The following is a 13,859-nucleotide window of genomic DNA, read 5'->3' on the forward strand; positions in this document are numbered from 1 at the left end:
TGTGGCAGATAAGAGACGTGTGCTTGGTCCGGACCTGAATGTTGGTGATCTGGTGTGGTTGTCTACCAAGAATATCAAATTGAAGGTTCCCTCCTGGAAGTTGGGTCCTAGGTTTATTGGGCCTTACAAAATCCTGTCTGTCATCAATTCTGTTGCCTACCGTCTTGATCTTCCTCAGACTTGGAAGATCCATAATGTTTTTCATAAGTCCTTATTGAAACCTTATGTTCAACCCATTGTACCCTCGCCTTTGCCTCTTCCTCCGATTATGGTTGATGGGAATCTTGAATTTCAGGTCTCTAGGATTGTGGATTCTCGTCTTGTTCGCGGTTCTCTTCAGTACCTTGTTCATTGGGAGGGTTATGGTCCTGAGGAGAGGATGTGGGTCCCAGTGACGGACATTAAGGCCTCTCGTCTCATCAGGGCTTTCCATAGGTCCCATCCTGAGAAGGTGGGCTCTGAGTGTCCGGAGTCCACTCGTAGAGGGAGGGGTACTGTCACAACCAGACAGCTGAGAAGCTCTGACAGAGGCCTTTCAGAACCTCCTCCTTGAGTTCTCTTTGTTGTGCTGTTCAGTTTCTCATCTCGTTAGCCTCTCTCAGCTGTCATGGAGTTGGACTGATTGCTTCCCTTTAAATCCCTGCCCATGGTGCATTGCTGGGCGGCTTATACTTCCTCCTGGAGTGTGTGTGCATGCTGATTTTGGTTTCCTGTCTGCTACAAAGTTAAGTGCTGAACATTGATCTGTTATTTTCTGTTTGCTGGATCCCAGGTGACCCTGACTCCCTCCGTGTCTGGAGTAGGGAGCCGGTGGTCGTGTCCCCTCACTATTGTAGGGTGTTCAGGGGTTATATAGTCGAGGTATGTGGATATGCAAACCTCCACCTTTCGGATCTTTGCATAGGCTGAGCAGCCAGGGATAGTCTCAGGTCTTGTGCAGGGGTCTCCCTTTTGGTTCCTTAGCTTTGGATCCACTCAGTCATATATGCATGTTGCTTTGTCTTGTTTCCTGTACACCGTCCGTGACAGGTGCATCAGGGGGGATTCAAATGGGACATGGTGCCCAAAAACCCAGTCTAGCAAAATCTGCCTTCCAAAAAAACGTATGGCATTCCTTTCCTTCTGCGCCCTGCCGTGTGCCAGTACAGCAGTTTACGACCACATATGGGGTGTTTCTGAAACTACAGAATCGGGGCCATAAATAATGAGTTTTGTTTGGTTGTTAACCCTTGCTTTTTAACTGGAAAAAAATATTAAAATGGAAAATCTGCCCAAAAAGTGAAATTTTGAAATTGTATCTGTATTTTACATTAATTCTTGTGGAACACCAAAAGGGTTAACAACGTTTGTAATCAGTTTTGAATACCTTGAGGGGTGTAGTTTCTAGAATGGGGTCATTTTTGGGTGGTTTCTATCATGTAAGTTTCACAAAGTGACTTCAGACCTGAACTGGTCCTTAAAAAGTTGGTTTTTGAAAATTTCTGAGAAATTTCAAGATTTACTTCTAAATTCTAAGCCTTGTAACATCCGCAAAAAATAAAATATCATTCCCAAAATGATCCAAACATGAAGTAGACATATGGGGAATGTAAAGTAATAAGAAATTTTTGGAGGTATTACTATGTATTATAGAAGTAGAGAAATTGAAACTTAAAAATTTGCTAATTTTTCAAAATTTTGGGTAAATTTGGTAATTTTTTTATAAATAAAAATGCATATTTTTTTACTCCATTTTACCAGTGTCATGAAGTACAATATGTGACGAAAAAACAATCTCAGAATGGCCTGGATAAGTCATAGCGTTTTAAAGTTATCACCAGATAAAGTGACACTGGTCAGATTTGCAAAAAAGGGCTTGGTCCTTAAGGTGAAAAAGAGCCCGGTCCTTAAGGGGTTAATGGGAGAGGCATATAATTATGGAGATGAATTAGGTCTGGTTTTGAATCCTGATTATGGAGACACCTTTGGAAATATATTATCATAGAGTGTTACACTATTATGAGATTAATATTTTTTTTATATATTTTTATTTTTTGCGTTTTGCATCATGAATTATTTTATGTAAGGTTCTTATACACATATTTGTCTGATGTATATAACAACACATTTTGTTCTTCACTCAATCACTCTTTACACTGCACTTTTTGATACAATTTTATTTGTTTATATCACTTTTTTGCACTTATCTATTTTATTAATTATGTAGTCATTTAATATTAATTATATTTTTGAATAATTTTGTGATATTCACTTTGCAATCATGATGTTTTTTTATTTTTTACTTTATAATAATATATCATGTTAATATGTAAATGTACTTATAGAATACTAAAGTGTTGGAGAAATTAATAAATAGGAGATATTGGGAATATTATTTTACTGATTAGATCTAAGCACTTTGATTAAAACACACAAAACACATTAACTAGTATAACCATCTTATGTTTAGGCTGGATTAAACACGTGGTGACGTGTGCATCGGGCCTCGTTGTGACCCGGCATGCAAGTCCCAACAACTTCCAGCCTGTTCTCCTCCTCCATCCGGCCTTCCGATATCTTGTGGCCGCTATGAAATTGCCGCACATGTTATCAGAGTAAATTAATAGAACAAGGTTTGCTATTGATCAAGGTTAATCATGTTATGTGTAAAAGGAGTAGGGTTTGACTGTTCCTATGTATACCCGGAAGAAGCCTTAAGGCGAAACGGCGTTGGGTGGACGGTGCCGCCATAGCGGTCTGTAATCCATAGATGTGTCTTTTGATAATATTATTGTTTTCTATATTATATGTGATGTTATTTTATCGGATTCTTTGGAGTCCCTGTATGGTTACAATTCTTTTTTTGTTAGGCTAGTTGTCTTATTGATTTTTTGATTTACAAATGTGGATTAATTATGGCCTGATATGGTGGCGCCATATTCTTTCTTGGATTTCTGATCACTGCCAACTGTTATACTAGTGTAAATTTTTTTATTATTTACTAAATACTGAATTATCAATAAAGCCTATTTAAACAAAAACCTGTTTTAGAGGTACTTTTGGTTTTGGTGCATTCACATATGTAACGCTGTAAAAATAAAACCCATAAAAATATGGCAGATGTTTTTTTTTTCAATTTCGGATCATTTGAAAAAAAAAATCTGATTCCCACTACATCATATACAATATTTTTGGCACTAATAAAAAAAATGCAACTTGTCCCGCACAAAACAAGACCCATACAGCTATGTGATGGCTCTGGGATAGCAGGGATAAAAAAACAAAAATGGAAAACCACAAGGTCCTAAAGGAGTTAAAAAGTACCAATTTTTGGTACCAGCTTTTGGTATGCTTTGTAGTACACCATTAAAAATACATTATTGGGGTAAATTTATCATAAAGGGACTTTTTAAAAAGTTAGTTTTGCTTGAGTCTGCATTGGCATAATATTTGCTGAATTTATCAAATGTCACACTGCCATCAAATGCCACAGGGAGGAGGAGGAGAAGAAGGAGGAGGCCATTCGAGCACAAGCAATGCGTAGAGAAACGGCTGGTTTTTCTACACAGGTGACAGGAGAGGAGGAGCAGGAGCAGTCAGAGAAGCTACAGGGTGATGAGGAAGATGAGAGAGAGGACCCAGACACACCGTGGCAGTATGCAGTGGAGATGGAGACAGGGAGTCCCTCCGAGTCACTTGTTCAAATGGCCCGATGCATGCTCAGTTGCTTGCCTAGTGACAACCGAATTGTCACCATTTGGCAGAGGGATATTTACTGGCTCTCCACCATGTTAGACCCTCGCTACCGGTCCAAAATGGGGGCCTTTTTTACACCTGCTGAGAGTGAGGACAGACTTAACTACTATCGAGACATCCTATGTAGTCAGTTGGCTGTTGCCTTTCTGAGCCATCGCCCATCCTCATGCAGGTCTGACTTGGGGGGCCCTCTGCGCTATCAATCTACTGCCATGTCTTCTGGGGGGGCAGGAGCAGTACCAGCTCCATCAGCAGCAACTTAAGTCTAGAGTCGCTAATGAGCAGTTTTCCTTACCCGCCTACTGAAGAAACTACTCACCATCAGTTAGACAGAGCAGAACCTGAACCAGCAGGTTGTGGCATACTTGAAGTGCACCCTGCCACACCACATTGAAGATCCCCTGGACTACTGGGCAGCCATACTCGATTTGTGGCCGCAACTGGCTGAGTTTGCCCTTGACAAGCTTTCCTGCCCAGCTATCAGTGTGGCATCAGAGCGGGTATTTAGTGCGGCGAGGGCCTTAGTTACCCCAAGGAGAAATGTGGAGAAACTGACCTTTGTGAAGATGAATCAGGCGTGGATCAGCCAGGATTTTCAAACCAGGGCCTGATGCATTAGACTAGATCATCGATGGTGCCACACCTACACTTTGTCAAAAGAGACCCGTTTCTTCTGGCTACCTGCTTCAGCAACTATTCTGATGCTGCCACCCACCTGATGCCACACCTGCTGCCAGGTGCTCTTCTTACCATCCACCATCTTCAGTGGGTACTGGTATTGCCCCCCACCTCCCCACTCTGTCACTGGGCCACTTTGTGGTCTCCTCATGCTGCTACCACCTTACCACTATGTGGTCTCCTCATGCTGCTACTGCCTCACCACTATGTCACTGGGCCACTCTGTGGACTTCTCATGCTGTTCCCACCCTCCCCACTCCATGACTGGGCCATTATTTTGCCTTTTTGGCCTGGTTGACATAATCATTTATTTGACCCTTCTTCTGATCTGTCAGAAGGAAGGAAAAATTAGACGCACAAGGGATCCTGTCTATGTAACAACTGTGAGGCCTGTATGACATGGTCCCTATTTTGCATCAGAATTGGCTTATCATCTAGTAGCCAAAAGCAGGAGTGGTTACAAATCACAGCAGACATGCAAATATTCCATTCACATGTCATCTCTGTTTTGGATCCACTCCTGTTTTTTTTTTGGGGCATTAGCAATACTGATGGATTACTGACCAAATGCTGACCGAGTGAAGGCGGATGCTCCACAGACAGGATCCGTTTTTTGGGGGTTATTGTTCCGACAGATCAGAGGAAGGGCAAAATAATTAGTGACGTCAACACAAACTTACTGCTGACACCCTCTCTACTATGTCAGGGGGTTCTACTTGTATAAGCATTTAATAGAACAGGTTCTGTAGACATCTATGTGGCATCAGCTGATGACGGTGTAAAAGGAGTATTTTTTTCATTTTTAATCAGTGATAAATGTGTTTTTTGATTTTTACATTTTTTTCACATTTCTTTTGTTTTTTTGACCCAGACCCACTTGGTTCTTGAAGATCCAGTGGGTCTGATGTCTGTATAATACAGTACAGTACACTATATAGTGTACTGTACTGTATTTTCACTTTACAAAGTCTGATTAGACTTCTGCCTTTAGCAGAAGTCTAATCAGCACCATGTACAGCCTCTGATCAGTACCATGGAAAGCCGGACGCCTGTGAAGGCGTCCGGTTGCCATGGTACCCATCACTCGCTGCCACAGCAGAGCAGTGGGTGATGGGGAGGGAGGGGGGCCCCCTCCCTCTCCCATCGGAGGCTGAAAAGGCACAGCAGCACCCGATGGGAGAGGGAGGGAGCTCCCTCTCTCTTAACCTTTTCCATACAGCGGTCCCTACGGACCACGGCATGGAATGGGTTAAACGCATGGCATCTGTGCCAGCACAGATGTCAGGTGTTTCAAGCAGAGTGTCGGCAATGCGCTGACACTCTGCAAACCGCTCGGCTATCCTGAGAGAGGGGGTGGGCGGATGATCGCATGCCTGCCCGCCCCCCCCCCCAAGCACCGCCCGCCCCGCCCGCCCTCCCTGCCGCACTCCCCGCTGGCAGATAACAAAGAGGGCAGCGGGGGGGGGGTTAAACATTAAAATAAAGGTAATTTAAAGTTTCTGGTCCCTGCGGTTTGCTGCGATCGCCAACATGGGGGGGGGTCACAGGACCCCCGGCGCATTTAACCAAGGTGCCTGCTCAATGATTTGAGCAGGCACCGGGTTAGAATCACCGCCCGCCAGGCGGCGGTGATCGGAACTATACATGACGTACCAGTACCAGGACAACATGCTGTACCGATGCGTCATGTGTCCTGAAGAGGTTAAAGGATAACTGTCACATTTAGACCAAAATTTCTATTTTCAGATATGTAGTTACTAATAACAGGATATTCCCAAATCAATAACTATTATGCCTCATTCACACATCGGTGTTTGGTCAGTGATTTCCATCAGTGATATTGAGCCAAAACCAGGTGCTGCTCTAAACACAGAACAGGAGCAGATCTTTTCCTCATACCTTGTCTGTGGAGGCTCCAGTCCTGGCTTTGGCTCACAATCGCTGATGGAAATCACTGACCAAAACACTGACGTGTGAATGAGGCGTTAGACTTACTTACCCCATATTTAATAAGATTCGGCCCTTAGCAACCAGTCTGCACAAAACTACAATCTCACTCTCTTGTTAAGATGGCCGCCGATGCCTTCACCCTGAGACTAAAACAGCCTGCCCTTACTATCCACAATGCATTCAGCTCTTTTCATGAACGAGCTTCTGCACCTCAACCAATCCGAGCTCTCCCCACTTAAACACGCCCCCCTCCTCCTTCCATCACATACACGCCGATCTGATGGTATATTCTAACCTGGAGGCGTTCCCATAATGATGGGGACGCACCTCTGACAGGGCGCTGCCATCCGCGGCACCCGAGGGGATAATTGCGCGATGGCAGCTCCCTGTCAGAGGTCGGGTGCCTTCTACAATATTTACATTGGTGGGCAGTACTCCCCCCCCCCAGTATTAAAATCATTGGTGGGCAGTGCGCCCCCCCCCCCCCCTCCTCCCCAGTATTAAAGGGACACTGACAGGCCGTTAGAGCATATAAAGTGACATATATTCTTCTATTGGTCTTAATATGCTTAATTAAACTATACCATTATCACCCCTCGCTGCTTTTCCATTACTTATAAAAAGTGTTTTTTATCAATATGCACATTACCTTACTTTGTGCCCAAGGGGACAAATTGAATGATTTTAAGGGTTTAGGAAGAATGAATATAAAATTTGAAGATGGCCACTAAGGTGATACTAATCACCTTTATCAAAATATGACAGTTATACTTTAACTCAAAGAATTAAATGAGTCTACTAACTAGTAGACTCATTAGATTCTAAGTGTACTTTCACACTTGCGGCAGAGTGATCCGGTAAGCAGTTCCGTCGCCGGAACCGCCTGACGGATTCGTCAAAACGTATGCCAACTGATGGTATTTGTAAGACTGATCAGGATCCTGATCCGTCTTACAAATGCATTGAAATGCCGGATCCGTCTTTCCGGTGTCATCTGGCATTTATTTTTTTTCTCATTTTTTTCAGTCTCCGCATGTGTAGCCCGGAAGGACAGATCTGGCATTGCAGCATTTTGAATGTCGGATATACATTCCTTTGGAAAAAAAATGGCATTCTGGCAGGTGTTCCGGATTTTAAATCGTAGCATGCTGCGGTATTCTCTCCGTCCTGATCAGTCAAAAAGACTAAACTGAAGACATCCTGATGCATCCTGAATGGATTGCATTCAGAATCCATGGGGATAAAACTGATAAGTTCTTTTGCGGTATAGAGCCCCTAGGACGGACCTGTATGCCGGAAAAGAAAAACGGTAGTGTGAAATTGCCCTTAGACTCAGTGTACTGTGTGTGACTCAGTGCTTGCTTCACAGATCTGATTGGTTGCAGGGGTGGGCGGGGAGGGGCGGGGCACACTGCTACGTCACACTGAGCTGTTTCAAATGGATCAGCTCAGTCAGATGAATCGACTCCTCCAGTTCAGTGAAATGAATCAATTCAAAAGAACAATTCGTTCAGTGAATAACTGCTGTACAGACATAGCAATAGGAAGTATGCCCCAGTCCCAGCAGCACACAGGAATATGATGCTAATGTATCATACATATGTTACGGGGGGGGGAGGGTACCCTGTTAATAAATTTGCTGTGGGGCCCAGTCATTTCTAGTTGTGCCACTGGATGTAAGCCATGAACAGAATGAATATAGAGGAAGATTTATCATTTCCCTTGTTTCTGAAAAGTGGCGTTAAAAACTGTGTGTTTGCGACTTTTTAATTGTACCTTAAAAAAAAAAAAAAAGGGCGTGACAATTGCAAGGAGGGGGCGTGAACAGTCGCCCCAACAAATTTATGTTAATCTTTGCCAGTTTTCTGACTCAAATGAAGCTAGAAATCCACGGCAGCTCTAAGTTGTCATAGATTTTTGATTAGGTGCATGGACTGCCATAGGAGGGGGATCTGTTGAGTGGGGGGGACAGACCTTTGTTGCACAAGAACTGTGATGAATACATTTGTACAAATCAATCTGCTCACATAGCGAGGAGCCTCCTGTCTATATCATCACACGACTAAGGCCTCATGCACACGACCGTTGTGTGCATCCGTGGCTGTTGTGCCGTTTTCCGTTTTTTTTTGCGGACCCATTGACTTTCAATGGGTCCGTGGAAAAATCGGAAAATGCACCGTTTTGCAGCCGAGGCCGTGATCCGTGTATCCTGTCCGTCAAAAAAATATGACCTGTCCTATTTTTTTGACGGACAACGGTTCACGGACCCATTCAAGTCAATGGGTCCGTGAAAGAACACGGATGCACACAAGATTGGCATCCGTGTCCGTGATCCGTGGCCGTAGGTTGCTTTCATACAGACGGATCCGAAGATCCGTCTGCATAAAAGCTTTTTCTGATCTAAGTTTTCACTTCGTGAAAACTCATTTCCGACAGTATATTCTAACACAGAAGCGTTCCCATGGTGATGGGGACGCTTCTAGTTAGAATACACTGCAAACTTTGTACAAGACTGCCCCCTGCTGCCTGGCACCACCCGATCTCTTACAGGGGGATATGATAGCACAATTAACCCCTTCAGGTGCGGCACCTAAAGGGGTTAATTGTACTATCATATTCCCCTGTAAGAGATCAGGGCTGCCAGGCAGCAGGGGGCAGACCCCCCCCCCTCCCCAGTTTGAATATCGTTGGTGGCACAGTGTGCGCCCACCATCGCACCCCCCCCCCTCCCTCCCTCTATTGTAATAAATCGTTGGTGGCACAGTGTGCGCCCACCATCGGCCCCCCTCTCTCTATAGTAGTAACAACCATTGGTGGCAGTGTGCGGCCTCCCATTCCCCCCCCCCCCCATCATTGGTGGCAGCGGAGTTCCGATCGGAGTCCCAGTTTAATCGCTGGGGCTCCGATCGGTAACCATGGCAACCAGGAAGCTACTGCAGCCCTGGTTGCCATGGTTACTTAGCAATAGTACAACAGTAGAAGATTCATACTTACCTGCTTGCTGCTGCGATGTCTGTGACCGGCCGGGAGCTCCTCCTACTGGTAAGTGACAGTTCTTTAGCAATGCGCCGCACAGACCTTTCACTTACCAGTAGGTGGAGCTCCCGGCCGGTCACAGACATCGCAGCAGCAGGCAGGTAAGTATGAATCTTCTACAATTGTACTATTGCTGAGTAACCATGGCAACCAGGGATGCAGTAGCTTCCTGGTTGCCATGGTTACCGATCGGAGCCCCAGCGATTAAACTGGGACTCCGATCGGAACTCCGCTGCCACCAATGATGGGGGGGGGGGGAATGGGAGGCCGCACACTGCCACCAATGGTTGTTACTACTATAGAGAGAGGGGGGGCCGATGGTGGGCGCACACTGTGCCACCAACGATTTTTAACTATAGAGGGAGGAAGGGGGGGCGATGGTGGGCGCACACTGTGCCACCAACGATTTATTACAATAGAGGGAGGGAGGGGGGGGCGATGTGGGGCGCACACTGTGCCACCAACGATTTATAACAATAGAGGGAGGAAGGGGGGGCCCGATGGTGGGCGCACACTGTGCCACCAACGATATTCAAACTGGGGAGGGGGGGGGGGGGGGTCTGCCCCCTGATGCCTGGCAGCCCTGATCTCTTACTGGGGGATATGATAGTACAATTAACCCCTTCAGGTGCGGCACCTGAGGAGTTAATTGTGCTGATCACGGCCCCCTGTAAGAGATCGGGTGCTGCCAGGCAGCAGGGGGCAGTCATGTACACAGTTTTTCAGTATATTCTAACCTGAAGCGTCCCCATCACCATGGGAACGCCTCGGTGTTAGAATATACTGTCGGAAATGAGTTTCACCATGTAGCTCATATCCGACAGTATATTCTAACGTAGAGGCGTTCCCATGGTGATGGGGACGCTTCAAGTTATGTTCGGGTGTCCGCCTGGCCGTGCGGAGGCAAGCAGATCCGTCCAGACTTATAATGTAAGTCAATGGGGACGGATCCGTTTGAAGATGACACACTGTGGCTCAATTTTCAAACGGATCCGTCCCCCATTGACTTTCAATGTAAAGTCTGGACGGATCCGTCTGAGGCTATTTTCACACTTAGAAATGTTTTAACAATATAATGCAGACGGATCCGCTCTGAACGGAGCCACCGTCTGCATTATGAACACAAGTGTGAAAGTAAAGGGACTCCTGACTTTTCATTGAAAGTCAATGGGGACGGATCCGTTTGCAATTGCACCATATTGTGTCAACGTCAAACGGATCCGTCCCCATTGACTTGCATTGTAATTCAGGACGGATCCGTTTGGCTCCGCACGGCCAGGCGGACGCCAAAACGACTTTTTTTTCATGTCCGTGGATCCTCCAAAAATCAAGGAAGACCCATGGACGAAAAAACGGTCACGGATCACGGACCCACGGACCCCGTTTTTGCGGACCGTGAAAAAAAACTGTCGTGTGCATGAGGCCTAAGGCTACTTTCACACTAGCGTTAGCAGGGTCTGGCAGGCTGTTCGCACGCTGTTCCGGCGGCTCGGATGCGGACCCAAACAACGGTCGTGTGCATGAGGCCATGCTGACAGCTCAGAAAGGGTTAAAGCTCCTGGACTGTTGGTCTGGCTGTAATATCAAGTCTGTGATAAGAACACAGAGCAGAGGAGCCATAAAAAGGACAGACACTGGGATTGCTCACAGTTTGTGGTTCACAGCGCTTCCCTGGCACTGCTAAATCCTCACATGTTGGCAGGATCCTCTCAGTACAGGGGAAACAGAGGGGGCAGAGCCTGCAGTCAAATCAGCCATCACAGCTTCCCCTCAGTCTCCCTTCCTTCTGAAAAAGTTTCTTTATTTTAGCTTTTAACAAGTGTCCCTGCTAAGCCCCTGCCAGCCACTCTGCACAGCCAGGAGTGCCAGTCACAGAAGGAAAGCACCTCTGATACAAGCAGGGTGCTTTAGGACCCAGACAGCAGCAGTCCTTGAGGCATGGACAGGGTAGCTCCTCCATGGCATATGGAGGCATGGACAAACAGGCAGCTGTGAGAGCAGGACAGGAGGGGGCGTGGTGAGAGCGGGACAGGAGGGGGCGTGGTGAGAGCAGGACAGGAGGGGGCGTGTGAGAGCAGGACAGGAGGGGGCGTGGTGAGAGCGGGACAGGAGGGGGCGTGGTTAGAGCGGGACAGAAGGGGGCGTGGTGAGAGCGGGACAGGAGGGGGCGTGGTGAGAGCGGGACAGGAGGGGGCGTGGTGAGAGCGGGACAGGAGGGGGCGTGGTGAGAGCGGGACAGGAGGGGGCGTGGTGAGAGCGGGACAGGAGGGGGCGTGGTGAGAGCGGGACAGGAGGGGGCGTGGTGAGAGCGGGACAGGAGGGGGCGTGGTGAGAGCGGGACAGGAGGGGGCGTAGTGAGAGCGGGACAGGAGGGGGCGTGGTGAAAGCGGGACAGGAGGGGGCGTGGTGAGAGCGGGACAGGAAGGGGCGTGGTGAGAGCAGGACAGGAGTGGGCGTGGTGAGAGCAGGACAGGAGGGGGCGTGGTGAGAGCAAGACAGGAGGGGGCGTGTGAGAGCAGGACAGGAGGGGGCGTGTGAGAGCAGGACAGGAGGGGGCGTGTGAGAGCAGGACAGGAGGGGGCGTGTGAGAGCAGGACAGGAGGGGGCGTGTGAGAGCAGGACAGGAGGGGGCGTGTGAGAGCAGAACAGGAGGGGGCGTGGTGAGAGCGGGACAGGAGGGGGCGTGTGAGAGCAGGACAGGAGGGGGCGTGGTGAGAGCGGGACAGGAGGAGGCGTGGCTGCCAATAGCAAGGAAACCAGGCAGATGTGCTTAAGAAGATATATTGGTAAGTGTAATATCTCCCTACTTTCTTTATAGGTTTTAATAAGTGCTAACAAAGTGGCCAACCCCTTTAACATCTTGTAAGATACAAAACATCAGAACACATATAGCGCTACTTGCAACTTTATGGTCACTATTCTGAAATGACAGTACTCCATACCTTCAGTGAGACCATAGTAATCCTGGAAAATCCCTTAAAGCATATTTCAAGCTTACAAGAGTTGTTCTGGATAACTTAAGGTGTGCACATTTTCGTAAAATAAATATCCAGAATCTTATGGGGGGTTTTTTTTCCAGAAAGTTATGTCTTTTGTTAATCTTGAGGAGGAGAAGCAAGTTACTATATGGCCTATGGGGAGTTTTTTTTAACACTTAAAATGTGAATTCCCACATCAAGATCATATCTCAATAAACTGTACACAATGCCATAACATCAGTTAAACAATTTCTGTAAAATCCTACAACTGCTTCCATTTAGCTGCCAGTGGCCATGTCCTGGTTTAGTTCTTGTTTTAAAGGATTAGGGTCCATTCACACATCCATATGAATGGGTCCGGATCCGGTCCACAATTTTGAGGAACGGCGCAGACCCATTCATTTTCAATGGGGCCGCGGAACGGAAGTGCAGATGCGGACAGCACACAGTGTGCTGTCCGCATCCGCACTTCGGTTCCGCAGCCCAGCAAAAAAATAGAGCATGTCCTATTCTTGTCCGCAGACACGGACAAGAAAAGGCCTTTCTATTGGGCTGCCGGCCATGTGCGGTCCGGTGTTTTGCGGATCTGCAATTTGTGGATCGCAAAACACTTGCAGACGTCTGAATGGACCCTAAGCATGCGCAATACTATCCGGCAATTCAGTGCCCCTAATGCAGGGATTCTATCTCACGTGTTTGCTTACTAGGTCCGTCCTGAACGTCCAGGGCAGGCATGTGTCTGAGCAGGTGCAGAAGTCCCTTCTGCTGTCTAGAATGCCGCTCAGTGGATCTAATTCTGAGTATGTGCAACTAGCTTCCACCATGGCCCACCAATGGAGAATTCAGATGACCACACTGGTGAGGTCAGGGGAAATATAGAATCTTGCAATAGAATAGAAGTGACCTCACAAGCTCGAATGGACCACCAGGGCACCTACAATTGATTAAATAGATGAAGTTTATTATATAGTACATAAATGTACCTTTGTTTTATCCTGCAAATCTTCATTAAACTCCAAATTTTCAGAAATTTTTAGATCTTTCAGTGCAGTTCTTGTCTCACCAATCAGCGTGTGTCTGGAATATTTGTCAAAATCTTTCACCTTTGTCGAAAAGAAAAAATGATTAATTATATTTGATGTACTATATGTATTTGTGCATTTTCAATACAACTATCCCTAGTATTCCAAAATGTTTACTTGAACTACAGTATCTACAGTGTATCGTCAGCATTTAGTTCTTAGACGGAAATAAAGATCCCATTGAAATATGATGGTAGAGGCACACAGCTCACAGATTAAATCCAGGAGACATTTTTTTCTACTCCCAAAAAATGAATGACCCATATACTGACGGTACCCTCTGTTGTACATGACAGCTATTCATAAGTCATTCCCATCAGTAAAGAGACACACACAAAGATATTTCCCATGTAAGGCTACTTTCACACTTGCGTTCAGAGCGGATCCGCTCATATAATGC

The 13,859-nt window shown here is 46.6% G+C and overlaps 1 protein-coding gene across 2 annotated transcripts in view; it reads right to left on the reverse strand.

Moving 5' to 3' along the window:
- Positions 1–13,859, reverse strand: part of LOC122921102 (synaptotagmin-A-like) — a 108,992-nt gene that overhangs the window by 20,556 nt on the left and 74,577 nt on the right. For both annotated transcript variants that reach the window (XM_044271039.1, XM_044271038.1), the window contains exon 7: positions 13,361–13,480. In XM_044271039.1, the coding sequence (XP_044126974.1) occupies positions 13,361–13,480 (120 nt within the window). The remainder of the gene's footprint in view (positions 1–13,360; positions 13,481–13,859) is intronic.

Source organism: Bufo gargarizans, chromosome 10 (assembly GCF_014858855.1).
Source record: "Bufo gargarizans isolate SCDJY-AF-19 chromosome 10, ASM1485885v1, whole genome shotgun sequence".
NCBI lineage: Eukaryota > Metazoa > Chordata > Amphibia > Anura > Bufonidae > Bufo > Bufo gargarizans.